Genomic DNA, 26,951 nt, shown 5'->3' with positions numbered 1-26,951 from the left:
CAAATGGTAGAGCACTTCTTAGCATGCAAGAGGTAGAGGGATCAATACCTGCATTCTCCAGATGAATTTAACCATTTCCATGCAATTTCTCCTCAGGGATCAATAAAGCATTTCTGATTCTGAAGCCTTTCATCTGCTTTTTTTCCCTATCGAAGTCTTTAAGTGAGAGCTAACACTGTTGAATACACATAGAGAAGTGTAATATTTTGAGGTGAACTGGAGCAGAATGATAAAGTAGCAGCTCCCGATGAGAATCAGCGAAGTACGTCGTCAAATAAAAACTCATTGTGAATCAGCGGCACGATGTTGCCTCCTAATAACTGAAATGATGCATCGTGATCCGTTTAATGTAGCCGTTGACCCATCAACTGCACGAGCAAGGGATGCATAAATCAGTGGTGCATTTTATTAGAATCTCCATTAATCTACTATATCATATAATGTAATGAGTGTTGGGGAGTGAGAGGCCAATATGGATGGGCAGATGTCTAAATGTGCTAATTGGGCAATTTGTTTATTCCATGCCAGGTGCTTGTGTGCAGTCTGAAGCATGGCAGCCCTCCCAGCAGCAAGCAGTGACCCACTTGTATAGCAGCGCCTTTTTTCTTTTCTTTTTTTTTTTCCTATTTAACTAAACACAGTGCCACTATTTATAATATTATATATTAGGTTGAAACCCTGAAAGCAGCTGGCTGAGGAAGCTACAGTTTATTGGCCTACAGGGGTTGGTGAACAGCTCCCTTGTGGCTGTTAGTGAAGCTCCGAAACATCAGGTGGAAATGCAGCGATGTCGCAAAGTGGTTTCTGCAGGCCTTAAAGAAGAAAACTGCAGAGTACTGGGCCGGTTGTTTCTGCGTATCTATATCAGAAGTGGTGCACATTAACTGTTGGATGTAGTTTTACTGAGATGCCTCCGTCACTCTTTAAATGCACAGTTGTCCAATATGCACCCACAATACAATAATCCTGCAAAAGAATCCCACCTATATCCGTTCACAACTGTGTTGTTATTTTTTATTTTAATATTTCTGTGTTTCTGGAATCGCGAGCGTCTGTCTCTATATGTTGCCCTGTGATAGACTGGTGACCGGTCCTGACCTGTGGCGATTGTGTCCCCTGCTTTCACCCTAAGTCAGCTGGGAAAGGCTCCAGTTCCCCACGTCCCTAGTGAGGATTAAGTTTATCGATGGATGTGTTTTTGGAGAAATATTGGTCTTATTTAGAGTTAGTTTTGATGTGCCATATTTATGCAGGACGCTCTGCTGTAGTGTTGTGTGGATCAGTCTGAGCTGAACAGACAGGCAGTGAAATGCAAGGACAGATTCAGGAAATCTGACAAAAACTCCTTCAATTAGAATAATTGGATTTTTCTTTATTGATACCAACAGAATGGACAAATATTGTTGACACTTTTCATTGAAATAGAATAAAACAGAATCCGTAAACTACATTTTTCAAAATAGCACGAAGCTGAGTCAGCTCTTTCCAAAGCAGCTCAAATTAGGGCTATGGCTGATAATTATTTAAACTGTTCATTAATCTGTTGATTATTTCTCTTTTTCTCTGTATGTCCTGGATCCATCCATTCTCTATACACCGCTTTATCCTCACTAGGGTCACGGGCGGTGCTGGAGTCTATCCCAGCTGACTCGGGCGAAGGCAGGGGACACCCAGGGCTACAGGGCTACATATACAGACAAACAATCACACTCACATTCATACCTACGGGCAATTTAGAGTCATCAATTAACCTCAGCATATTTTTGGACTGTTGGAGGAAGCCGGGGTACCCAGAGAAAACCCACGCATGCACAGGGAGAACATGCAAACTCCATGCAGAAAGATCCCAGGCCCAGGCCGGAATTTGAACCGGGGATCTTCTTGCTGCAAGGCGAAAGTGCTAACCAGTACTCCACTGTGCAGCCCTACGTCCTGGATATATAGAGAAATTGACAACAAAAATCTTCTAATCTAAATCGATTCAATGTTTGGTCCATAAAATGTCAGACAATTGTGAGAAAATGCATTGAGTGAATGCTTGGATGTCCTTTTTTAAATAACCACAAGAAATTCAGTTTACTGTCACAGAGAAATTAAGAAAACCGAAAATTTTCACAAATGAAAAGCTGGAATCTTTATTTTTTTCTTAAAAGTTACTCAAGCGAATTAACTAGTTACAAAAATAGTTGGCTATTCATTTAATCGTTGATAACTGATATATTAATGGATTTATCATTACAGCTGTAGTTAAAATTAAAACTGAACCTTATACAGAAATAAACAGCCTGACTGAAGCTGTTTTTTGTCATAGCAATGCTCTGATCTGTGCTAATGTCAGCAAATTATCTTCATTTTGCAATTTAGCATGCTAATGTTTAGCATTTAACACAATGTACAGCTGAAGCTCATGTTAAAGTGATCTGTTTTGTTCAGGCATCTTGTCAAACACCTGAGTATTGGATATGAGAATATGATTATGGAGCTCATGAAAGTTTTTGTAATTCATCCTGAAGAAGACGTGAATGTGTGCACCAGATTTGATGGCACAATATCAAGTAGTTGTCGTGTTGGCCCCAGAGGAAAAGGCTCACTGACGCCTTGTGGGAATCATTAATGAATGTGCAAAATTTTGTGCCAGTGCATCCTGATGAGACTAACGGAAAAAATAAGGAAATCCCTACATTCACAATGAGAGGCCCTTACGACAAGCTTCCAACATGCCATGGCAATCTATCTGATGGCTGCTGATATATTTGAGTCTGTTATTATAAAAATAATTCCTATTTCTGTTTTCTCCGCAGCCCCACCTTCATTTACAGCGACGCCGCCACAGTATGTGGAGGCGAAGGAAGGGGGAAGCACTCTGCTTAGCTGCTCTGCCCAGGGAAATCCAAAACCAATGATCAGCTGGCTGAGGGAGGGGGAGGAGCTCGCAACCAACGCAAAATACTCGGTAAGAACAGAATGAACAAAAGTATAATAACCACAATTTATGATTGTGTACCAGAATAGAAGCGGGGTTTGTGCACAGATGGTGTTGTCCACTGAGCCCATCTGTAATGATAGTATGTTATGGACTATATCTCATTCAGGCTAATACCACTTTATTCTGTTGTTGTTGTGTTGCACAGTTTTAAATAGAACCTTCTTTAGTCTTTAAAACTGGCTGAGATTTGTTGATTTAAGTCCGAAAACAACAAAAATATCTGCAGTAAATCACTTTACATATGGTAAGAACAGTGAGAATACTCCAGACTGTGCAGACTGAATTCTGTATGTTTTTGGAGAACAAGATGATAACCCTCAGCAGTCTTTGGACATTTTTACTCACTATGGGCTCCTTTTTTACTGCCACATGAAGTCCTTCACCTCTATGGAAAAAACACTGTCATGACTAAAAGGAGAAGGAACTTAGAAATCTATTTAGTGCATTTAAACAAAATTGTAATGCCATAATCATAAAAAGAAAGAAAAAGTATTTTATTTTTTGTATTTTTTAAATTTACAAAAAATAATTGAGTCATGTAAAACATTACTGCACATGTCCACATATTTTACCAATACTGAAAACAACAACATGACTCTCTAAACTGCAGATATTTTACTACTTGCATTTTTTATTTGCAGTTCAGCTAAAAAGTCCCTGAATTTTTGTCATGTCATGTTCATTACAGTTGAGTCACAAATGACTTCACGGTTGCATCAAAAAACACTGAATTCTATTTTTTTTACAGGATCTGGTGAGAGCAAATCATTTATTTTTGTGCATTTTTAAATAAGTCAGAAGAGGATAAAGTGATTTTGGTTGAACATGACAATTTGAATTTCACATTGGGGAAATTTTCCCGATGGAAATGCACGTCGCAGATGATTCTTTCAAGGATTGTTGGAAAGTAACAAATAGAAAGATTATTTCTGTTTTTTTTTTTTTTTACCGTTTCTGGCTCTGATAAATGTGTGTAATCTTGCCAAGTGGACATGTTTTAAAAACCCACTGGTATATTGGAGGTTGAGGGAGTTAAAAGTTGCAGACATTTGGTGAATTAGGAGCCAAAATCCCATCAGCCCATGATGACTGACAGTCAGGCTGCTCCTTCTGTCTCGCAATGTTTTCAGTAAAAAGTAAAAATACACCCTGAGTTACCACATTAAGAGCCGCTACTGACAGCGCTCCTCATATTTCTGAGCTCGCTTTGTTGTCTGGTGATGCCTGATTTTTATTCCTGTTGATAAACTCCCAAATGCAGACGGTCTGATGTCATGACAAGATATTTCTGGCTCAGCCTCCGTGTGGTTTGATAGCAGCAAAACGTCTCAGCTGCATAAACCAACAAGATTTGCGGGGTTAGTTGCACGAAATCAAAGACGCAGTTCCATCATAGATGACTCAGAAGCGGCAAAAAGCTCCGAGAAGCGATGATGCACTGCAGCCACAGGACGCTCCATCTCGACTAAAAGGTGCAAACGTCTCGTCCCGCTCTCACCATACTATCAGACGAACTCTCCACCTACACGTCTCACTGGCGGCTGAAGGCAACAAGTTCTGAATTGTGTGAAATTAATCATGCAAAAGTTGAAATTAGATCAGCTTATTACTAAAAGAACAGATTGTGTCTAACAAGTAGGAGAGAATTTGAAGGGCATTTTCCGTGCTGCTTGCGATTGTTTTTGGAACTTTCTCAAAGGTGGTTTGCTGCCTTCCTTTTCTGCATGCCTTCACATTCTCATATGTCACTGATATTGCAGTCTGCTGCAGGCGCTATCAACTCTTCCCAGCTGCCTGTGTGATACACTGTAGAAGAAGTGACAGGAGCATACAGGAGTGTCTGTTCAGGGCTGCTTCCCCCCTTTGCTCTTTCATTTTTCCCCCCTCTTTGCTCCTCCAGTCACCTCCTTTTAACACCGTCCTGTCAGTAAATGATTAGACAACATTCTGATGCATTATTAATCTCCCCTTTCTGCATCAATATTGCATTAGTCCTAATATGAATGTTGCACTGAAAAAGGGAAAGAGAGCCGTATTTCAGCAGCTTCGCTTTGCATTTATCGGCTTCCCTCATCCTGTTTTCAGTGTATCTCCCCCTGAAAATCGGGAAAAGCTCATTCTTTTTGGTGAGAAGAAATCTGTGTGTGTGTGTGTGTGTGTGTGTGTGTGTGTGTGTGTGTGTGTGTGTGTGTGTGTGTGTGTGTGTGTGTGTGTGTGTGAGAGAGAGAGAGGGAGAGAGAGCGAGCGAGCATGAGGGTATATTTGCTCACCCACATGCTCAGATCCATGGAGACATCATGGAGAAAGGGAGGAATGTGACAGACGGGGTTAGAGAGGAGCAGGAATCCTCCTCCTCCTCCTCCTCCGTCCCCTCTTTACTTTCCTTCATTACTTTTTTCCCCTTGTTCGCACAGAAAAGAAAAGACTTAAAACAGGGACACTAAATAGAACAAAGGAGAAGCAGAGGACAGATGGGATTATAAGGGTATTCGCAAACATCACAAACAATAAATGCAAGCAGGAAAACAACAGCAGCCCCCCCGCTGCTTTCGGGACCTAATATCGGTCTCGTTGGATGTGCCAGTGAAGTGCATGTGACAGAAATTGAGATTCTGCCTTCATCTCATGCCTCACCTTATCTACTGCAGACTTCCTCCTCCTCCTCCTCTTCCTCCTTTTCTTTAATCTTCCCTCCCTCACCTTGGATTGGGTTCAGCTGTGGCACACACAGTATTAGAGCAGACTGATGACCATTACATATCATCAGATCATGTGACTGTCCTGAAAGACTGTTACAACCGCTGCTGCATTTGCTGCGTGTAGGAGTGAAAGGACTCCATCCAACAGCAGTTGGATTCTTTGACTTTTATACATTCAGAGCAACATTAAAATCCCAGGATTTGAGAGCCTAAAACTGTATGTTTCCTGCATGGGAGCTAGTTGGCAACGACAAGCCGACTGAAAACAATTTGTGGAAGCATGCTCGGCCTCTGACTGAACCTAAAACTCACTAGAAACTTTGGTTGTTATTTCGCTTCCCTCTCCTGCCTCTTTCCTCTTCTGTTTATTTGTTTCGCTGCAGACTTTTTGCTAAAAGTGGTTAAAGTTCAGCTGATATGTGTCTTTTTTCGCTCATTGCTTCAGAGTTTGCTGACAAGAAAACGTTTTTTACTGTAAATAAACAAACAGAACATTATCCAGCTATACATGATGCTGCATCTTAGAGCACTTTATTGTTGTTTGCATCTATAATCCTGAGAGATGTACTCTGAAGAAAGATGAATGGGTGAGTGACACATGTTGAACCTAAAGTTTTCAGTGTCATGACGGTGGCTCTTTTTTAACCTGCTAGGTCACCATGGTAACTGATGCTCCAAAGCTAACCTGCTCCAGAAGAGGTGTTGTTCAGAGTTTGGGATTTAAATTGGCTGTAGAAAGTGAAAAGCTGTTTCTCAGCTGAGGGAATATCTGCAAACCTCCATGAATTCATTTGACCATGCAGAAAATTCATAAATATTCTTCATACTAGGTCCTTATTTGCTGTCAGGTTCACTTTAACCTGCTGGTACTGCAGCTAACAGAACACAGATTGGAAAAATTTGAATAGTCTCTTGGTAATTGTTACAGAGAATATTCAATCAATGACATTAATTTCACTTTGATTTGACAGTCAGGCCTAAATGCACGTCTTGTGTATTATGTTTAAAAGAATAAGAGTGGAAGTTTAGGAGCAAATATATAATACATATAAAATACGCTCCTGCACTGAGAGGGAACTGAGTGGTAAAGTAAATACACTAACTTACACTCTAACTATTTTTGACCAGCATTTGTCTTTTGCGTCATTCGTCATATTAATTTTTAACATTCTTCATAGGTCCTCTTGACTGAATAGACGGCCTGTCATTGGCCAGTTGTTCACAACAGAGTCAAATGGTGCATTAAACAACCCCTAGGAAAAAAAAGCTGGGCTAGAAAACAACATTGACAACAAGTATCGTGGAACTCATTATCTGCGATTGAGGTTTTAGGTTTTGTTTAACCGGCTTACACAAAGAAAGCCCGACTTGGTTTGTAGTGCACCCCTTTATAAGCCAATGGAAAGTATAAAAACAAAAAATCATCATCTTCTCTACAGACTTCAACTGGTGTCCTCGTACTGTGTTACTTCTGTTTTTGGTTTTTAGCACAGCACAGGCTCATTTTGCAACTCATTTGCGACTACTTTACTTTTTTTCTTTTTTTGATCTCTCTTGTTTTTACATCACTCTTCAGTCCAACATAACCTGGACTCTTAGAATGCATTATGAACTGAAAATGATTTTCTTTATTCTCATTGAGTTTCAGTCTAATGTTTTAGCTGTCTGTTTTGTACGAATAATACAAGTAGAAAATTCACTTCATTTGCCTTCACAGCTTAAAGTCTGCTTACATGATACCTCAGCTGATGACTGTTGCCAATAATGCACTTAATTTTAGGGCACAGCTTGAGCCTTAACCTTTGTGTGTGCAAAAACGCTTTTGAGGTCATTAATGGCAAAGCAACACCATAGAAATATCACATAACTAATGTTCCATTTTAACTGAGTAAATGTTTTAACTGGCATCAGACCTGATCTTTACTGCTGAATTTGCATTCATGTGTTAGGAATTGAATCAATTACATGCCATTTTTACATGCTGCTGTTATTTTTTACACAAAAAATCAACTAACTTGTAAGTTATTTAAAAATAATCATTACAGTCTGGAATATGCCACTGATTAGCAATAAAGTTGATTCTGATTCCTTACTATATATTTTTTCTTCAGTACCTGAAGGACAAAAATGTCTTCATTTTAAGACTGCCATAAAAATATCATATATTAAATGAGATCAGTAAAAGTTACTTACATAAAATAGAGCTGAGGAGGAAGAGAAAACATACTGACTTAGCCAAATCTTTATTAAGATAATACCAATTTTAATCTCTTTCAATCAATGCAAATGACTTTCCAAACCTCAAAGTGACGCTTCACAACAAATGACTGGTTCCACTCCTCACACCTCGGCGTGCCACACATGTTGTGTGTTTACAGCAGTGACACACAAAGTGTTATCTTGTGACAGATGACGATACAGTTTTGCCAACAGACATGCAGAAGTTGAATGCTGCTTTGGTCAATGTGCTGGTTGCGTCTCTTGGCTGTAAAACGTTTGAGAGACAGATGAATAGGAATAATTCTGCAGGCCAAGCAGATTCTCCCTCAGCTGTGTGAATGGACAGACTACAGCTGTGTGTGACTTGAATGGACAGAGCCTCTCGCAACCTGTTGCATAATTTATGAGGGTGTTTCTATTAGGTTTGGTTAATGTGTTTCCAGACCACTTATTGGTTCTCGTCAGTGCCTGCACACAGCAACGTAGATTTGGACGTTTCCAAGGTTACCATATGCAGGAGTCAGAGATAGAGTTAATTAAAGTGTGACACGTTCATGACTTTTAAGTGTTTCATGTGTTTTCTCTAGACTATCTTTAGACTATCCTCACCACAAACATATTTCAGGAGTGGGCTTGTTGTGTAGCTTTTATCTGTAGTGGAATGTATCTGAATTCATGACCTGAAGTGCTGCTAACGTGCAGATTTGAGGTACTATAACACCTGAATTAGAGCATTTTCATTTTATGCCACTTTATGCTTCCATTCCTATTCTTATTTGACAAGCAAAAATGCAAAATATGTACAAAAAACCCTAATGTTATGTTATTGATTAAACTACTAAACAGTCAACTAACCAATAAAATAATCAAAAACATGTGAAAATTGATGGATTTAACCAATTTTTCCAAATTTTAATGCTTCCAGCTTCTCAAATATGTCTTTTTTTGTTGTTTGCTTCTTTGGTCTAAACAATTAAATAAGTTGCAAGAATGAGTCTGACCTGAAGCAGACAGAACACATTTTCCATCAATACCTCAGTAAAAAGGTTCATAGTTACATGTATTATCTTAGTCTTTTACTTTTGATTGTGTACTGTCAAAAACATTTTAGAAACAAATTTCTTAATTTATTAAATATTCAGCCATGTCAAATGCGAGAAGTAGTGAAACATTAAATTCATTTCCAAATCTAGTCCAGAGATGTATTCAGATTGCTTATTTTGTCAATCTAGAACTCAAAAGTATTCCATTTTTAGTCAGAGAAAAGCTAGAAAACTAGCAAATTTCAAATTTTCAGAAGTTGGAGCCAGTAAAGGTTTGGATTTTTTTTTCTGTTAAAATGAATCAAAATTGCTCCAGATTAATTGTAATTTATTTGATTAACGGTTGGAGCTTTAATCTGAATTTTTCTTTCACCATCGTCTTTGACTTTTATCACATTATTCGATGCATTTATGTGTGTTCATGAGGTTGGATTTTCACCTGTTTCTCCTGCACTTTAAACCGCAGGTACATGATGGCAGTCTAACCATCCTTGGCATCACCAGAGATGACAGAGGGGCGTACACATGCCGAGCCTACAGTGACCAGGGAGAAGTGCTCCACACTACCCGTCTGTTGGTTCAAGGTAAAAAGTCTCCATAGATTAAGAACCACAGAAGCCTTTTATTAATAAACATTGTTGACAAATGCATTTGCACGGATCACCGGGTTCTGAAATGAAAAAACGTGTTTCCTGCTCTCTACCTGCGGCCTGATGTTGTATTTGCATCAATACGGTAGCTACGTTTCATTATTTATACTTACAGGCAAAGGCGTGCAGCTCTCTGGTGTACTGATGTATGTAACATACCTTCTGGGTCTGTAGCAAGCAGTCAATAGCTCAGTCTGGACTCTCTCTATGTGCTGGCTCTCGTGCACAGCCATGTGTGTAGAACAGGATCTGTCTGCGAGAACGTCACTGTCTGTCTCCGGTCCATTAACCAGGCTCTCTGCTAGACACAGATCAGATAGATGGTTGTGATACCAGCCTCCAGTTCCTCTCAGTCTCCTGATATAACAGGGGCTTGGGGGAGTTAACAGTGTGTATTTAACAAGCAGCTGAGCATCGTGCTTCTCTGGTGGAGATACAGTAAGGTCGGTTTTAACGCTTGACTTCTGCAGGTGCAAACACAGCAGAGGAATCGCTCCCCTCTTTCTTTCTTTCACTGTACAATAAATGTAGGTACAGAGACGCACCGCAAACACACATTTGAACAGCGGCTGTGTTGTAGCCGAGCGAGGAGTGAAGCCAGCGATGCATGTGATGCGACTGCATTAAGGTTTCAGGCCTCCAGTGGACCCACCGATTGGTTATGTGTTCCTTTAGACCACAGCACACTGCAGCAGTGGACAGAGGCCTTCCTCACATACAAAATGTTTCTTTTTAACTACACAAAGGAGCAACGACTAGCTGCATTTATGTATTTTTTGTCTATTTGGCGAGGACAATGCACAAGACATGTACTGTACATAATAGCTCATTTTCATCGCAGATCGCATCCATGCAGATGTTATGATTGGGCTTCATCAGTGAATCATTTTGTCAGAGTCTCTGCACAGAGGAAGAGTTGACATGTTTAAATCTCCAATTTTATCTAATTGACAGCCAAAAACCATAATCAATCAATAATTTACAATCAGCGATTACGAAAACGAAAGCAGACTGAATAAGAGACAAAATTCCCACATTTATGAAGCTGGTGCTGATACATACGTTTTGCATTTTGATTTTAAGGCTATTATTTGATTATTAAAATAGATGCAACTTAATTTGATTTATATTTATTCTAATTTTATTTAATAGAATAGAACAGGCTCCATTTTCTGCGTTTTAGCCTAATTTGGCAGGGTTTAGCCTAAAATAGACCTTCATTTTCTTTCTTTCCCCTAAATATTTCTAAACCGATTGTCTGAAAAATGCACTGTACATGCCAGTACACTGCAAACTTTCATTTTACACATATTTGTTGGAGTGATTTATTAAATTCATTGACCCACAATTCCATGTGGATTTTGTCCATCTTGTTCAGAATGATGATGCGTTCTTTATAGAGAAAGTTCTGTCTAAATCAGTCATTAAACCTCGTCGTCACCAAGTTAAGAACAAGTCCATATTTATTGTTGTTGCTTTTGGTTTAGTTCATGAAAAAAAAATATTTTGGAGTGGAATGCAGTAGAGGACAAAGTCACTACAAGCTGCTACCTCAAATTGAGGCACAAATTGTCGAAAAATATTGAAATATTTTATATCAGTTTGATAAAAGTTGAGTTTTAAGATTTTCAATACAAGTATTGACACTGAAACACTAAGAGGGAGAGACTGAAGCAATAAAAAAATTAAAAAGACATACAGTATGTACAAAGACACCAAAATCAGGCCATTTCTACTTTTTTTTTCTCAAATAATAATGACAAAAAAAATCTGAACTCAGTTCTTAACTAGTAGTGTTCTGACTATCAAAACTGATTGCATATGAGAGAAATGAGTGAAGTGTCGGCTGAACATCCAAATACAAATCTGCACAATGGAAAATTGACCAAAATAAATCTTACATTGAAGAACTCCAAAATATATGCAGCACGGTTCCCAGTGTAGTCACAAAAAATTGCAAAACAAATTTTGGAAACCGTAAAAGTAGTATTTATTGTCAGGCTACTTGAGTTGGACACATTATGATATTAAGTGCTTAGCTCACTGTACTCACCTTGTTAATCTCTGTCATATTATTGTGATACAATGCATACAATAATGTCAGCAGGATGTGTTTATTGGGGCAAACAGTTTACACCAGTGACTGCAGAAATCTACATTGCAGTAATAAGAAAACTGCAAAAATAAACTGTTTTCACTGGAGTTTGGCTGAATTTTGCCAGGAAAAGCGCTGTGAAATAAAAGATATGATTACTGCTCACACTCAGAGCAATAACAGGCAGATATCTGAGGAGTCATGATTCTCACTCTGGTGATCTGTTTTTAATTGTTATGTGAGACGCCCGCGCAGTTTTCCTCAGCGCCGCCAGCCGTCCCAGCCGATGTATAAAGCTGCGCACGCTGAGAGGAAAATAACCAGGAGGCTTGTATCTGGGCCCTCTCATAAAAGACAGCTTACCTTTCATGGCTTCTGCTGTTTTATTGAGAGTTTAGCGCAAACCTCGAGTACCTCAGGGGACGGAGAGGTTACAATGTGAAGCACGCATAAGCTGCAGCACTGACTACTATTAAGGCTACACTAGCTGGCTGCTCGCTGTATTTTACATCAGGCTGCGGTGATGTATTGTAAATAATACTTGGCGTGTGCTTTTCCTCACTCTGATCTGTTCCTGAAAGAAAAAAAGTTGGCATCTCCAAAGTGGAAGCAGCGATGGCCTGCGTATGGTTTAGTATTAGTTTTAATAATGCTTTTTATTTCTTTTGCTATTTTCTGTACTCATTTTTGATCTTTGATATGTTGTTGGGAAAGAAATTGAACTTAAATCAACCCAATGGTGCTTTTTAAATGCTCTCTTCTATTGATATTAGGCCCCCAAAAATCTCAGAGCACATCATGTTTAAAACCAAATGCTGAATATTACCATAGCTTTCACAATTTTCTGATCATTAATTGTTGTTAGTGGATTAAAAACTTATGTTATTCTCTTACGTACAGTATTTATTTATTTTTTTGGTGCTTGTTTGACTTTTAAAAAATAAAATAATGAGGTAAATCCAAGCTGATAATTCTAATATTCACCATCTTTACATTATGGATATTATCCACCTTACTGTAAATACTGCAGGATTTTGCTGCTACATCAAAATGCATGCTGATGTTCTATGTAAAATGCTTAATGAACTGGATTTGATACAGCTTTTTTCCATTAGACAAAGTAAATGAACATAAAACATCTCAACCATTTGATTAAGGTTAAAATTTTAAAAAAGTTTGTGTCAGTTCATTACAATAATAGTTATTTTCAAAATAGCTAAGAAATTATCAAAAATCTGTTGGTTTTTGGCGTTCTTTTGGAATCATAATTGATCAAATGACTATGTGTAATGTGAACGAGGTCGCACAGATAATTACTCCGCAGCTGCACTCAGGTCTGCTGGGCTTTTTAGCATCATTCAGCTTGTTGTTTTGGTTTGACGATCCACAATTTTACTGTTTTGTTTGATTCTCGCAGCTGTTTTTGTGAAACATGCTCTAAAGACATAACTGAGCTCTACCTGTTCATCACCAAACAGCCACAGATGAAATAAAAACACTAGCTGGTAAACATTATAGAGCATTTAGTAGTTAAATACGCAGATATTCCCATTGGGAGCTGGTGGAGACCAAAAACAGAGCAAAAAGAGTTGAAATTGGACTGAAATTCATCTGTTGGCTTCTGGTGCTGGTGTACCACGAACTACAACGCTTGTTTCTGTTTCTCCCAGGGCCTCCATACATCGTCTCACCACCCGAAAACGTCACTGTAAACATATCCCAGAATGCACTCTTCACCTGCCAAGCGGAGGCGTATCCCGGCAACCTGACCTACACCTGGTTTTGGGAAGAGGATAACGTCTACTTCAAGAAGTAAAGTTATGATCAAGTTCACTTCTGTACTGTAGCTGTGTGCAGGGAAACTTCTTCCTCAAGCACTAAGAAGAGGTTAAGACTTCAGAGCCTTTTGCTTAGAGACTTGGCCATTTGAATCACCACCAAGCATGTCTTTATGCTCAATTCTATTGTGCTGTGATTGACATTATCTGTCTCTGTGAGCCCTCTGCTGCGCTCTATTTTGAGAGCCTGTCCAAGGGTATTTGGTGTTTGTGGCCTGTCCTGCTGCGGCCCTAGAGGCAGTGAAAGTAGGCCTGCCGGGGGTCCGTCTGGAGCGTGCCAGCTGAGTTAGTGCGCTCTGATGACAACAACACATGACTCAGGCCCTGTGTCATCATATGCCTCTCATGCAGTGATGATCTAAAGCGTAGCCAAGACCTCTGCAGGCTCCCCGGAGCAGGTCTTTAGAGTCTGAGAGGGTTTTACAGCGAACAAGTGGGAAGGAAGAACAAGTGAAAGGGGGTTTTGACTGGCAGTGAAAACAAGTTACTGAGGGACACTCACAGGGGACACATCCAAACTCATTTTCAACAGCTTTTGTTTTGTCCGTCATTACTTAAGAGAATCCCATGCAATTTCACTGGTACCAGTTTTTAGTAAGGGACTCTTAATGAAGAGTTTATGCATTGACAAGAACCTGCATTTATGAAATCAAAAATGCTCCAAGAGCCAAGAATATGACACATTAGTTAAGCAACTTACTCTTGCTTCCAGCTTAGTGAAAGAGTAACCTTTAATGATGGTCACATGATTAATCACACGTGTGCTCAGAACAGAATTAGCCAGTTAAAATGAAGGGATTTTGCTGCTAAATCATGCTTTTTTCTTACATTTTACTCAGTGATGTGATTTTCCTCTGAAATTGTCTGTGATTTTAATCTTTATTCTTTATAACATGCATATCTATGTCTATATACAGGTAGTTCAGGTACTGAGGAGCTTTATTCTCTTGCTGCTTTATCACTAATACATGCAAAAGTAGCGTAACATAAACTGGGTTAATGTTCTATCAAATGTCCAACCTTTATTTAAGATTCTAGGTGAAATAATTTAAGATGACCATCCTTTAAACATGGAAATATATTAAATCAAATCTGCAAATCAAACACAAATACCGGGCTGGAAATGCCAATTTGGAACAGTGCACTGGTTCAGCTTTGTATTGTGCATTTATTGCACATATAGTATATTATATATAGCATTATGTATTTAAATATATATAGACTTTTTGTATTGTATTTATTTTTCATATATATTCATACATTATATCCATATCATTCATGCATAATGCCAGCAGAAGTTGCTGCGTTTAACTATAGAAACGTAAATCTTGCATGTAAATTTTCCTCTTTCATTAATTTCTTATGTTATTTTGAAAACTGTAATTCAAAAAGTACCTCTCGGCCCTTCTGTATGCAGCTCTACAGTATCTATTTTCCTGTGCCACCTATGAAGTATTATCAGATAATATCTTATAATTATACAGTAATAGTAGGAAGAAGACTGATACATTTTAATTATAGGGTGATTTTAATGGAGTCAAAGGGCTTTGATAACTAAAAATTAACTAAAAGCAGGGCTAGCACATAACATTAACGTATCTAGCAATTATTTGTGATACCAGAGTGAGAAAAGTATGTTTAAAAATATATTAATGAATTGTTGAGACATGGATTTTTGTACCCTTTCCACAAATGGTGATCAGATCCAGTCAGCTTTAATAAAGTGCATAGCTTATCTGCAGACTTTTGTAAATGGTTAATTAAATTTAAAGTTATAAGACATTAATCTTTAACAAAGTGCGTCGTAATATAGAGTGATCACGCTTTATTTAGAACCATTTTCAGATTGATCTTCAATTCTGTTGCATGATAAATGTTGAAATGCAATTCAATTATAAATAGCAAAGTGCATGTGTGCCCCATCGTGAGAGTGATTAATTTTAAATGGTGTTGGGGGGGAAAACATGGATGCTGTACGATCTGGCGATTATTGCAATTAGCAGATTTATTTGAATCTCTTGCTCTGTACTCTGTGTTCTTTGGATTGCTCTCAGTTGGCTGCTGTTTGACTCTCTGCTGCTCTCTTATGGCACCTTGATGCAATTTAGCAAAAGGAAGAATAGATGTGTGCCCTGTCTTGCTGTCGGTGTAGCTTTTATTTCCTCCCAGCACACGGCGTGTGACAAAACATCTGTGTCTTTCTCGCAGTGATCTGAAGCTCCGAGTGCGCATTCTCATCGACGGCACCCTTATCATCTTCCGGGTCAAGCCGGAGGATGCCGGGAAATACACCTGCAGTCCGAGCAACAGCCTCGGTATCTCGCCCTCAGCATCAGCCTACCTGACTGTTCAGTGTGAGTGTTACCGTGGCAACTAAGTGGAGGGGGAGGGGAGGGGAGACGGTACAACGAGCTGTGTGAGGAGCAGCAGCAGCAGTATGGAGGCTGCTCGTGTCGGAGGCTGCTGTAGTATTTGGCAGCGCTGCTCCACGACTGTAATGCAAAGTAACCTTCTTGAATTTCAAGGTCGGCCGTTACGGAGCGGCATCAGAGTTCGTCCCGACATCGTTTCCACTGAGCCTCCTTTGACTCATTTTCACATTCTCATTGGATTTTAGTGATTGCATTATTATCCATCCAGCCTCATTCCTGTGCGCAAAGATGGAGACAGACTCGTCCTCAGACTCCATTTCTTTTGAATCTGGGCCCCTTTACGCGAAATGGTGTCATTCCTGTACATTAGCAGCGACCGATCAGGGAGGGACGCCACTTCTGGCCATATGACGTTTCATCATCAGCCCTCGGTGTAAAGCTAATTTGCTCCCAAGTTGCTGCCGGGCATTGATTATTGTGCTACAGTATGAGAGAGAGCTGTGGGATTCACAGCACTGCAGGCGCCTCACATACAGCGGGACCATAATGTAACCAGCATTAGATGGTACATGCAAAACAAACCTTTGCATAAAGTATCCTAGTAAAGACTCAAAACACTCCTACCTCAGAGGAGGACTGAGCACGGATTTTAAGCGCAATACAGTTTCTTTCAGCAGAAAACTGAATGCACAAAGTAGAAACTGGAATGCTTTATTTATTTTACATTAATTTACAAAGTTTATATCTGCAGATATATGATCGGAAAATTAATTAAAATTCATATTAATATCGTCCCCTTTAGGAAATTTGCACTAAACTCTGTAAACCACCTTTAACATACTGTAACGCTGCAACACATCAGGCATATGCAGCGATTTTGTCGAACACTCTCTTGCCGGCTGTCGACTAATCTTCTCCTCCACTAATTCCCCTTTCAGCATCCCCTTTTATGTGCCCTACATAGCAAGAAAAAAAATAGATTTCCATAATGTCAGCCGGTCTTGGAAAAGGCTTCACAATGATTTGAACAAAACTCTGAAATATTTAGGAAGCCATTATTTTAAAGAAATGAAAAAAGAAACAGATAGAGATTGAACTCTATATTAAATTGTATTTACTGTAACTAAGCAGGCAACACAGTGCTTTCTCACTAAAGATCCTGTTAGTTTTGTGCGAAAAATAATAATGTTTTGGAGACTTCAGAAATTTGTCTGTTTTTGTCAAAATAGCATATATTAACCTTACTGAAGTGAAGTATTTCAAAATAACCCCATCCTCTGACTCACTAAATGCCATCTTCTGGGGACAAATTGCATGTTAGGATACCTCTGGAATATTTCTATATCTTGGCCCAGATAGGAGTTAAGAGAACAGATGCTAATGCTAATGCTAATAATATTTCTAGTCCTGAGGGCAAAAACAAAGTGCATCATGCTGAGAATTTTTGGGTTCTGTAGGGATGATTTCTTCCTCTGAGAAGCTTCACAAATAAGTTTTCTTGTCTTTTCTATCAACTTGTTGTAAAAAAAAAAAAAAAAAGTCCACCCTTGGTTAAACATTCTGCTTAGACATCAATGTTAATATATTCGGCACACCTAACTTCTCTGATCTTTACTTTATGTCCAGACCCTGCCCGAGTGATCAACATGCCCCCGGTCATCTACGTCCCACGGAAACTGCCAGGCATCATCCGCTGCCCGGTGGACGCCAACCCACCTGTAACATCAGTGAAGTGGGAGAAAGATGGATATCCACTCAGAGTGGAGAAGGTCAGTCTCTAAATTAACTTGAGCAATGATTTTATGCTCTCTGTGCTCTCATCGATCATAAGACCTCTCCATGTTTGAGGAACTAAACCTATCTATTTTGAACTGTTTGGACCCTTCCACTCAGTCTCACTTCTCTGTTAATGTACTTTTTCCATCTGCAACTCAGAGCAGGCTCCTGATCAGGAAATGGAGAAGCAGAGTTCAGTGTCTAACTGTCCCTGACATTCCATTGTGCAATCTTTTAGACAATCTGCACAGACTTACAAAACATACCCAGTCTATTTCGAGTTTAATAACCTTTGCCATGAACAGTTGACCCTAGTTCACCTTAGCTCTTGACTTCTTATGTCATTACCACGTTAAAAATCTCTTAGTTTAACAGTAGTCAAACTCTTTCTAATACATCTCAGTATCATAGTAATCAAAACTCTTAAAAGCATTTACATTTTATAAAGCATCAGTTCCTCATATTCATCAAATCTATCGAAAACATCAGTTCCCTCTGGTAGCCAAAAACATCACTTTTCACAGTGAGACACCCTTCTGATTGTTACACTGTTTCAAATAAAAATCATATAAAGACAAGTATTTGAGTTAGCTTAATCACATTCATTAGGTTATGGCATAATTTGATCATAAATCACAGGTTATAATATCACAGTGTCCCCTTATTTAGCTGTTATTCTTCCAGAGTCTCACAACTGTGGCTGATTCTGGGATCTCATATCTCCATGCTTCACAACACTCTGGGTTTTTTAAAATACATTTTTAATGTTTTGGTTTGTTTTTTGAGTTTCATAGAGTATGCTTCAGTGTAAAACTGAAGAAAAATGGTTTATGCATGGATGTATTTGATAGATTAATTCTGACTTTAATCCTAAAAAATAATGCTTTTTTAAGAACATGTTGAGTTTGATTTACCAGATCAAGATCATTTTAACTGTAAGACACCAACAGGAGATCATAAAAAAATTACAGAGGGGCATGTTACTGCCTCAAAATGATAGCTTCATTCAATTTTTCACTGGTTGACCCACTTTTTTAAAAGAATGGCCAAAACAGTTTTATTGCAATGAACAATTTGCCTTTCAGGAATGATTACATTATTGGACGGCCAGACTGCTTTAAAGGTTAAAGATTCAATGTTTTTGAACCTCTTAACCCCAAGCAGTGTCTGGGTGTTCTCTGGCTGTGCTCTTATCACATTTTTATCCACTGTGGACTGATTTTTATCTGCAATATAAAGTCCTGTTCCTCTATTGAAACAGCACACTCCTGTCTAGACAAACAGAGAACTCAGAAATATGTTTTGTGCACTATGACACTGTTATGATGCAATGAATAATATAAAATAAATGAATAAAGATTATTTATTTAATTCCTTATTTTCATAATAAGGAATTAAAAATGTATTTAAATTGGATTTAAAATGTACATTTCTCCAAGCACCCAAAAAGGCTGACTCCTCACACTAGACATATTATATCACTCTCTTTTTAAAGTCTGTTTTTATGTTTGTCTAAGTATAAACACACTGTGCACTTCAGTCTAGCTCAGCTGAAAAGTCCCTGAGTTTTTGTTGCATTGCTGTTGGTTATAGGTGAATTATTGATGGCTTCACTTTTGCAGTGAGGAGTACATAATTTTTTTTCTCATCCATAATCTGGATTCTGCAAATGGTCTTATTTTTGACATTTAAAAAAATGACATGTAGAATAAAGTTATTTTGATTAACTATTACAATTTGAAGCTCAAATTTCATCTCTATACTCATGTTTTGTGACAGAACAATCATAGATGAATATTTCGTATGTCATCAGAAAGTTGAATATCCGATAATTCTTTCTGTTTTCACAGTCTGTACTTATGATAAATTGTGTAATCTTAGTCAGTTTTAAAAAAAGATAACATGCCTTTCAAACCTGACGGCAGGTTTCCAGGGTCAGAGGTTTACACTTTAAGTTTCATGGTCTTCTTTGCATTTTTATTTTTATAGCAAGGCAAAATTGGAAAATAACCATAATGATAATAAAAACACATAGAGTACATGTTCATATTCATACTTTACATATTCATAACTTTCCACAATAATAATTCCAGACTCCTACTTAGAAAGTGCATATTTATTTATCTGTTGTCTAAAGGCCCGGTCACACCGCCCGAACTTTGCTGGAGCGTTCCCTGAACGGTAGGGAGGGGGGGCCGAATTTCGACAACGCTCGTCACCGCGCACAAAATGGGAAAAAAATCGAAAACACGGGCGTTGGGTTAGCGGTGCACCGCTGAAGCCGGCGTTGCTTTAGCGTTGGTTTAGCGGTAGCGAGCATTGGTTTAGCGATGACGCGAGCGTTGGTATAGCAGCGTTCTGCGCATGCGGGCGTTGGCTCGGCGGGGGTATAAAGTTGGTTTAGCGGCATACCGCTTGTGACTACGGAGCTGAACGGATCGTTCATCAAACATGGCTGGTGGCATGGTGGCTGGCTCCTGGTCCATTTCTCCCCGTATTTATAGCCAAATTCTGGTCCCGCTCCGACAACGCCAAACCAAAGTTCATCGCCGCCATGGATCGCTGCTTCAATGCCCGATACCGTTCCAGCAACCCCGTGTCCGCTCGTAAAACGCTTACAACCGCTCCACCGAAGTTTGTGCAACGTTTAATCGCCGCCCGGGCAACGCTGGCGAAGCAGCGGTGGTCCAGCGTTCAAGATTTTTGCGTTGGCCTAGCGGACCCAAGCGTCCACGAACTTGCGTCTAGCGGTGCCAAACTTTGACTGGGCGTTGGTGGAGCGGGGGTGAACTTTGCCGGGGCGGAAAATTGCCCCCTCCTCACTGCTCGCAATATTTTGTGCAGCTCAAAACTTTCGGAGCGGTAGGAGAGCCCCTCCAGAAACATCAGTGGTGGCCGAGCGTATACGCCGTTGCTTTAACGGGAGCCAACTTCTGTTAAACGGTGGTGAACGGTTACGAGTGTTGATGAATTTTTTTCACCGTTCAAGGAACGCTCCAGCAAAGTTCGGGCGGTGTGACTGGGCCTTAATGTATTTCCACTTTTGAGGGCAGGTCTGAAATAAATACACATTCATAAAGGAATTTTGGGGATCTTTGTTTTCTTGTGCAGTTCAAAAACATTTAGATGGGACCCTGAGATTTCAGGAAAAGCCCTGAAATCTAGCATTTCAGATGCCCCCTTGTCTTGTAGTACCCCGGTTGGAGCCTGATGCCAGATGGAAGTATCCGAGTGGCGGAGGCCACAGAAGACTCCCTGGGCACCTACACCTGTGTGCCTTACAACGCCCTGGGTACCATGGGCATGTCCCCCCCTGCCACTTTGGTGCTAAAGGTAAATTATTGCTCAGGTTTTATGGTGTTTGCTGTCCAGTTTCTTCAAGTTTTTCCTTCTAAATCCGTATAATGTGTGTGTTTATTAAGGATCCCCCTTACTTTAATGTGAGGCCTGGGGGGGAGTACCGTCAGGAGGCTGGTAGAGAACTAGTAATCCCCTGTGCTGCTTCTGGAGACCCTGATATACCAACCATCACCTGGAGAAAGGTGCTAAACCACAAACAACAAATCAAGTGAAAGCAAATCATATCTACATCTGTGTCTACAATGTGCTGAAATTTGTCCACTGCTTAACCATATCACTGTGATTTTCATGTCAATTGAAGGTGGGGAAGCCAAGCAGGAGTAAGCACAACATCCTACCCAGTGGCAGCTTACAGTTTCTGTCCCTCAGCAAGGAGGACCATGGAGAATGGGAGTGTGTAGCCACCAATGTGGTCACAAGCATCACTGCCAGCACGCGTATCCTAGTCATCGGTATAAACCGTCTGCACGGCGCTCTCAGCTTGCTCAGTGTCCTCCATCGTTGACCTTTCGTACTTTGTTGTATAGTTTGAGTGATTTGCATGAAGAAATAGTGACCCTCATCCCTCAAACTCCTCGCCTCTACCCACTTTCCTCTTGGGCATCATTAAAATTTAATTTGATCTTATCTGTAATGGCTTAATACAGTTAATTTAAAGCCTGAATCTGTAACTACAGTGTGCAGTGTCCAACCCCTCTGCTAAAACACTGTTACTGCAGTCATTGTCTGGTTGAGTCATTGGATCAAGGACGTCTTTTTACTCTTAAAATGACTGAGTGATGTGCTGACAAAGGCCTGATGCACAAAGATTGCATCGTTTAGACAATCTTCATAAATTGGTCATCGACGTTTTGTGTTTTTCATTTAGAAAAGTTAGTGTGTGTATAAAAGGAAATTGTAGCAATCAGGTTTTAATAAGTACGTAATCATGTTATCTTTGCCTTTAGCGACCCTTTGTAATTGTGCCATTTTTTGATCCATGTTATTATTGTAGCACTGATTATGCCTTTGCTTGTTTAAGTTGTAACAATGACTTCACAGCTGTAATAGAAGCCACTTTGAGGAGACAAGTACCTTGCACAAAGTTTTAAAACAGCCTGAATGAACTGCATAGCCTCACTGGAAGATAATCATTATGGCAAATGATGAAGATTATATAGAACATGTATAGAAAAATCACATTACTTAAATGACTTCATTTACACATTTCTATAAAACTTAAGTAAATTGTGCCTTATTTTCTGATTTTAGTCCCAACTTTAAAAGACTTCTCCACTAAATTCTGTTGAGCAACAAAAATCTGCACACTGTAGGTGCACAAAGGTGACACCTCATTAAACCCGTTAAATTGCTAAAGTAGATGCAGTTTCGTGTATGTTTGCTGAGACAAGACCAATAATTGTGATTATTTTCTTACAATTTGCCTTTAGTAGAGAAGAGACTAGCATGACAAGGGTTACCTGTCATACTAGTGACTACACCCTGTAGTAATGCTTTTACAACTGTAGTGTCGTGTTGAAATACTTGTAAATATGTGTTCTTACACCTTTAGGTGTGTTGGTTTGAAGAAATTATTTGCATTTTTAAAAAAATATATACTTCTTTGAGGTGAGTAAATTGATACTTCTCTCAAATTGGAACGCTAATACTGGAGCTACAGCCAGTAGCTAATTAGCTTTACTTAGCATAAAGAGTGAAAACAGGGAAACTATTTTGCTGGCTCTGTCCACATCATAAACAATCAGCTGACAAGCATCTCTGAAGCTCATTACTGAACACATTATAATTACTTTAATAAATAAAAAACTAAACCTACTCGATTCCTTTTTCTTTTGCTATGCTGTCTGCTAACTTTAGCTCAATAATTTGCAAACAGATACAAGAGTCTTAAAAGTGAAAAAGGAATTCTTGCTGCTCCTTTAAATCTGCTAGTCTTTGAAAAGCTAGTATCTAGTTAGCTTAGCTTAGCATAAATAATGAAAACAGGTACATGGCTTTGCTGGCTCTGTCCAAATGGTAAAAAAAAAAATCATTACTGAACATGTCATATCTAAATTAGTTTAATAAATAAAACTAATAGAACTACTTGATGCTAGTTTGTTTTTTTTTTTGTTTTTTTTTTTGCTGTGCTGTGCTATCTGTCTTTGAACTTTAGCTTAATAATTTGCAAACAGATACAAGACTCTCAAAAGTGAACAAGGGAATTCTAACTGTTCCTTTAAGTCTGCTAGTCTAAAGGTGAGGAGGTCAGTATGTCGCCATGCTGGTCCTTTGCCTTGGCGCCTATGGAGCTGTTATAGTGTTGGCACAGCTGGCAGCGCTCAGCCGGTCTCGGTACAACCAGCCTTCGGCCGACAGGTGTCACAGGGTGGCACTGACAGCTGTGCTCCTCAGACCACGCTCAGGTCTCTCTCTTTTATCCCAGTGAGGAGTAGCTGGCTCGGGGCCACGCTGCACAGCTGTTGGGTGGGTGGGGATGAGCAGAGCTGCAGAAAAGCGCTGCTGCTCTTGAACTTGACCTTAGGCCGGTCGCCTTCTCAGCCAGCATCAAATTATCCACCAAGAGCATTTTGGGGGATGAAAACTGCAACAAAATTCTCATGATTTGCATTATTCGACTTAAACCCAATCAGCATGAAATTAACAGTTATGTGAATATAATTTTCATATAGTATTTGGAATAACAGGATATCTGTAGCTTGATTACTGCAGTTCAAAATGTAAGCAGTTATATATTTGATAGGTAAATTAGTATGTATATTATAAATTCATTCCCACTCTGTCTCTGTCTCTGTCAACCACTCAGGCACCAGCCCACACGCTCCTGGCAATATCCATGTATTGCCCTCAACAACCTCTGCTAATGTGTCCTGGGAACCAGGTTATGATGGCGGCTTCGAACAGACATTCTCTGTGTGGTACGGTCCAGTGTGAGTGCTCTTAGTTTACCTCAAATCAATGGCAGCAGTCTGCAGATGTGGAAACACTACCTGGAGGTTATCAGCCTTGTCTGACGTGAAGCAGGAACCTTTCTTCACTGATGATGATTGAAAAAAAAAGTTCAATCCAGAGCTCTCAGCAGAATTGTTTTGACAGCAGATTTCTCAGGGTATTTAGAAAATGTGCTTTTGCATAATTCATGGTGTGTACTGGGAACGTAATGGAGCATCGCTGCAGTAACATCTCAGCCAGCATCATACATATGCACCAGCCACTGGTCAGAACAGACGATTTTTTATTTTTACTTTTCAATGCATATGAATACATCAGTTATCCTTGTAGCACCAGATACACATTTGTTGACTGTGAAAGTGAAGCCGTCATATGGAGGTGAAATTACAAATACGTGAGTCAAAGCTCTGTAATTGCCTCGCTAGAAGATAATTATATGCTAAGTACATTTCACATTGTAGAGCCAAACACATTGTAGAGCCTAGTGGAGAGGATATTGTAGATGTAAACACAACAAAAAAAATCAAGAAAATAGCATAAAAAATATGCATGAAAGAACCTGGTTTACATTTATATGGTTGCATTGTCCTCCATGTGGATAGTTTACACTAACAAGATAAAAATACAAGTCAGCTGAAGTTCCAATTTTACTATTAAATTTTAGTTACCTTGTTCAAGAACTCTCTAGATAGCATCATTTGCAAACCCCCCCCCCCACACACACACATTATGTATTCTTAATTTTAATAAATACTCTACCTAAATAGTGCCTAAATTTAATTCTTTCCACATTGCTTTCTTTGCACTTTTTGTCGTAAAGATGCATATATAACATCACCAAATATTAGGTCTCTATTATTGAAAACTTAATGTAATTTCTTTTTTTGTACATTGAGGACAAGCATGTTTTTGAAATTGCAATGGCAAAATCTCATTGGCTCTGGTGGTTTGGAGCAACTGCACATCTCGCATATTTATTTGACATTTTTTGCACATTTAATCTTGTTGCACAACTTACGGTACTTATAGCTAGTTTTTAAAAGGATATTTACTTCTGTAGTATACAGGTATAGCTACCGACTGAATATTACTGCTAACAAATCACAGAACTGATGTTTTTAACCAAAGCTTTGTAATTTTTGTAATCTTTCTCTTTAACTTTTGAACGTACCAATGTCAAAAAGAAACATACACCCACAGAGGTAGGAAGAATAACATACAATATGGAGATTACACTATATAAAGAAATGAAGTCAAATAATATGAACAGTCTCAGTGAACATATTAATTAGAAGACATCCAACAGTTGCTACAAAAATCACATATGCAGTTGGCAATTCATTCTGGCAAATGTAAAAAACATAATAAATAAAATTAATAGGATTAACATATGAATTTCAGTAAATATACACGATTAGACAAGTAAAAAAAATGGCCATGAAACATCATAATCAAAACTAGCTTAAAGAAGTCCAGTTCAAAGACATTTTTACTCTGAGCTGCTCTCTGATTCTCTGGCATTCCGTTCCAACAGCATAAAATTAAAAGCTGCCTCACCCAATCTTTTTTTCCTATCTTTGGAGCAACTCAAAGCCTCGAGCCTGAAGCCCTGAGGGGCCACACTGGTTCATAAACTGCAAACATGTCAGACTGGTCCAAGACCATAAAGCACTTTAAAGAAATACTGTTTTTTATTTGGTGCCTGACTCTTAGATGAACCACAAACTGTCACAAAACTTATTCATCGTTGTACAGTTTTAAATTAACCATACTATATATAATTTGTCTGTCTCATTTCTGTTCTCAGGTCAAAGAGAATAGACTTCGGTCCTCATGACTGGCATTCGATGCCAGTTTCTGGTGCTCAGACCTGGTTGGTGGTGCCAGGGCTGGAGCCTGGGACGGAGTACCAGTTCAGTGTGCTGGCACAGAACAAACTGGGCACGGGCCCATTCAGTGAAGTTGTGACAGTCAACACTGCAGGTGGGTTCCGCTAATCAAAGGCTGTTCCATCCATGTTTGCCACTTCTTGACTTCAGAATCAACCCACTGAGCTGCACTGAGCCACTATTTATAGTTTTAAAATATCATCAGACACGGTGTGGAAAACACTGCCCTCTAGTGACGCTTTAATTCATGTAGAATGTGTCCAGATCCTTGGCCCGCCCCCACTTATTTGTTTCAGCTTGCTTATTTCGCTAAAATTGAGGGATAACTACTGTTCACTCAGAGCGTCGGGTTGTAGCAAACACAGTCACATGGGCTTTATCGGTCCTAGATTAGAACCTTGAAGGCTTCATACAGTCTTCACTAGAGCTTGTTGGCAAAGATGGAGACTGATCCTGACATTTTTCAAGCATTTGTAAAAAATAAAAATTTAAAAAAACTTAAAAAGATGAATTTTTCTATATTATACTGTTAATATTCAACATTTTTTTTATACATCGCTCCATCCAGTAGAGGGTTGCGGTGCAGCTGGAGCCTATCCCAGGTGACCTTACTGTTGATAAAGACAAAGATAAACTTTATCGATTGATCACTGTGGAAATTTACATATTACAGCAGCTGGATACAAAGGAGACATGGTAAGAAGCACACTAAGGATAAAACTAAAGATATAGCATATATAGTATTCTTCTAAAAAGTGGCTTAATAGAACATCACCCAAAAACTATGCAGTAAAGCACAAAGCTCCTTGCAGCAAAGACGCAGCCGAGTCATTATCTATCATCTCTATCAAGGAGACGAAATTAGATTTTCAGACATTGTATTTTTCTCTATTTTCTAGCATTATTACAGTGAGTAAGATAAGCAGGTTCAATATAATTTAACTTCTAGACTGATTTAAATGTAACTTTAACGACAAAAAATGAATTATTTCAGACTGTGTTTTACTACAGAGGAAATAGACAGATTAAAATGTAAACAAAAGGATTTTACATACAGTATATATTGCCTAC

The 26,951-nt window shown here is 39.1% G+C and overlaps 1 protein-coding gene across 4 annotated transcripts in view; it reads left to right on the top strand.

Moving 5' to 3' along the window:
- igsf9ba (immunoglobulin superfamily, member 9Ba) overlaps positions 1–26,951 on the top strand; it is an 82,113-nt gene that overhangs the window by 37,000 nt on the left and 18,162 nt on the right. For all 4 annotated transcript variants that reach the window (XM_022211581.2, XM_022211589.2, XM_022211598.2 and 1 more), the window contains exons 4-13: positions 2,802–2,953; positions 9,415–9,532; positions 13,364–13,505; positions 15,740–15,885; positions 17,530–17,672; positions 20,872–21,012; positions 21,102–21,221; positions 21,341–21,491; positions 23,846–23,969; positions 25,799–25,974. In XM_022211581.2, coding sequence (XP_022067273.1) covers positions 2,802–2,953; positions 9,415–9,532; positions 13,364–13,505; positions 15,740–15,885; positions 17,530–17,672; positions 20,872–21,012; positions 21,102–21,221; positions 21,341–21,491; positions 23,846–23,969; positions 25,799–25,974 — 1,413 coding nt within the window. The remainder of the gene's footprint in view (positions 1–2,801; positions 2,954–9,414; positions 9,533–13,363; positions 13,506–15,739; positions 15,886–17,529; positions 17,673–20,871; positions 21,013–21,101; positions 21,222–21,340; positions 21,492–23,845; positions 23,970–25,798; positions 25,975–26,951) is intronic.

This window comes from Acanthochromis polyacanthus, chromosome 13 (genome assembly GCF_021347895.1).
Source record: "Acanthochromis polyacanthus isolate Apoly-LR-REF ecotype Palm Island chromosome 13, KAUST_Apoly_ChrSc, whole genome shotgun sequence".
Lineage (NCBI taxonomy): Eukaryota > Metazoa > Chordata > Actinopteri > Pomacentridae > Acanthochromis > Acanthochromis polyacanthus.
This window is presented reverse-complemented; position numbering and strand designations above follow the sequence as displayed.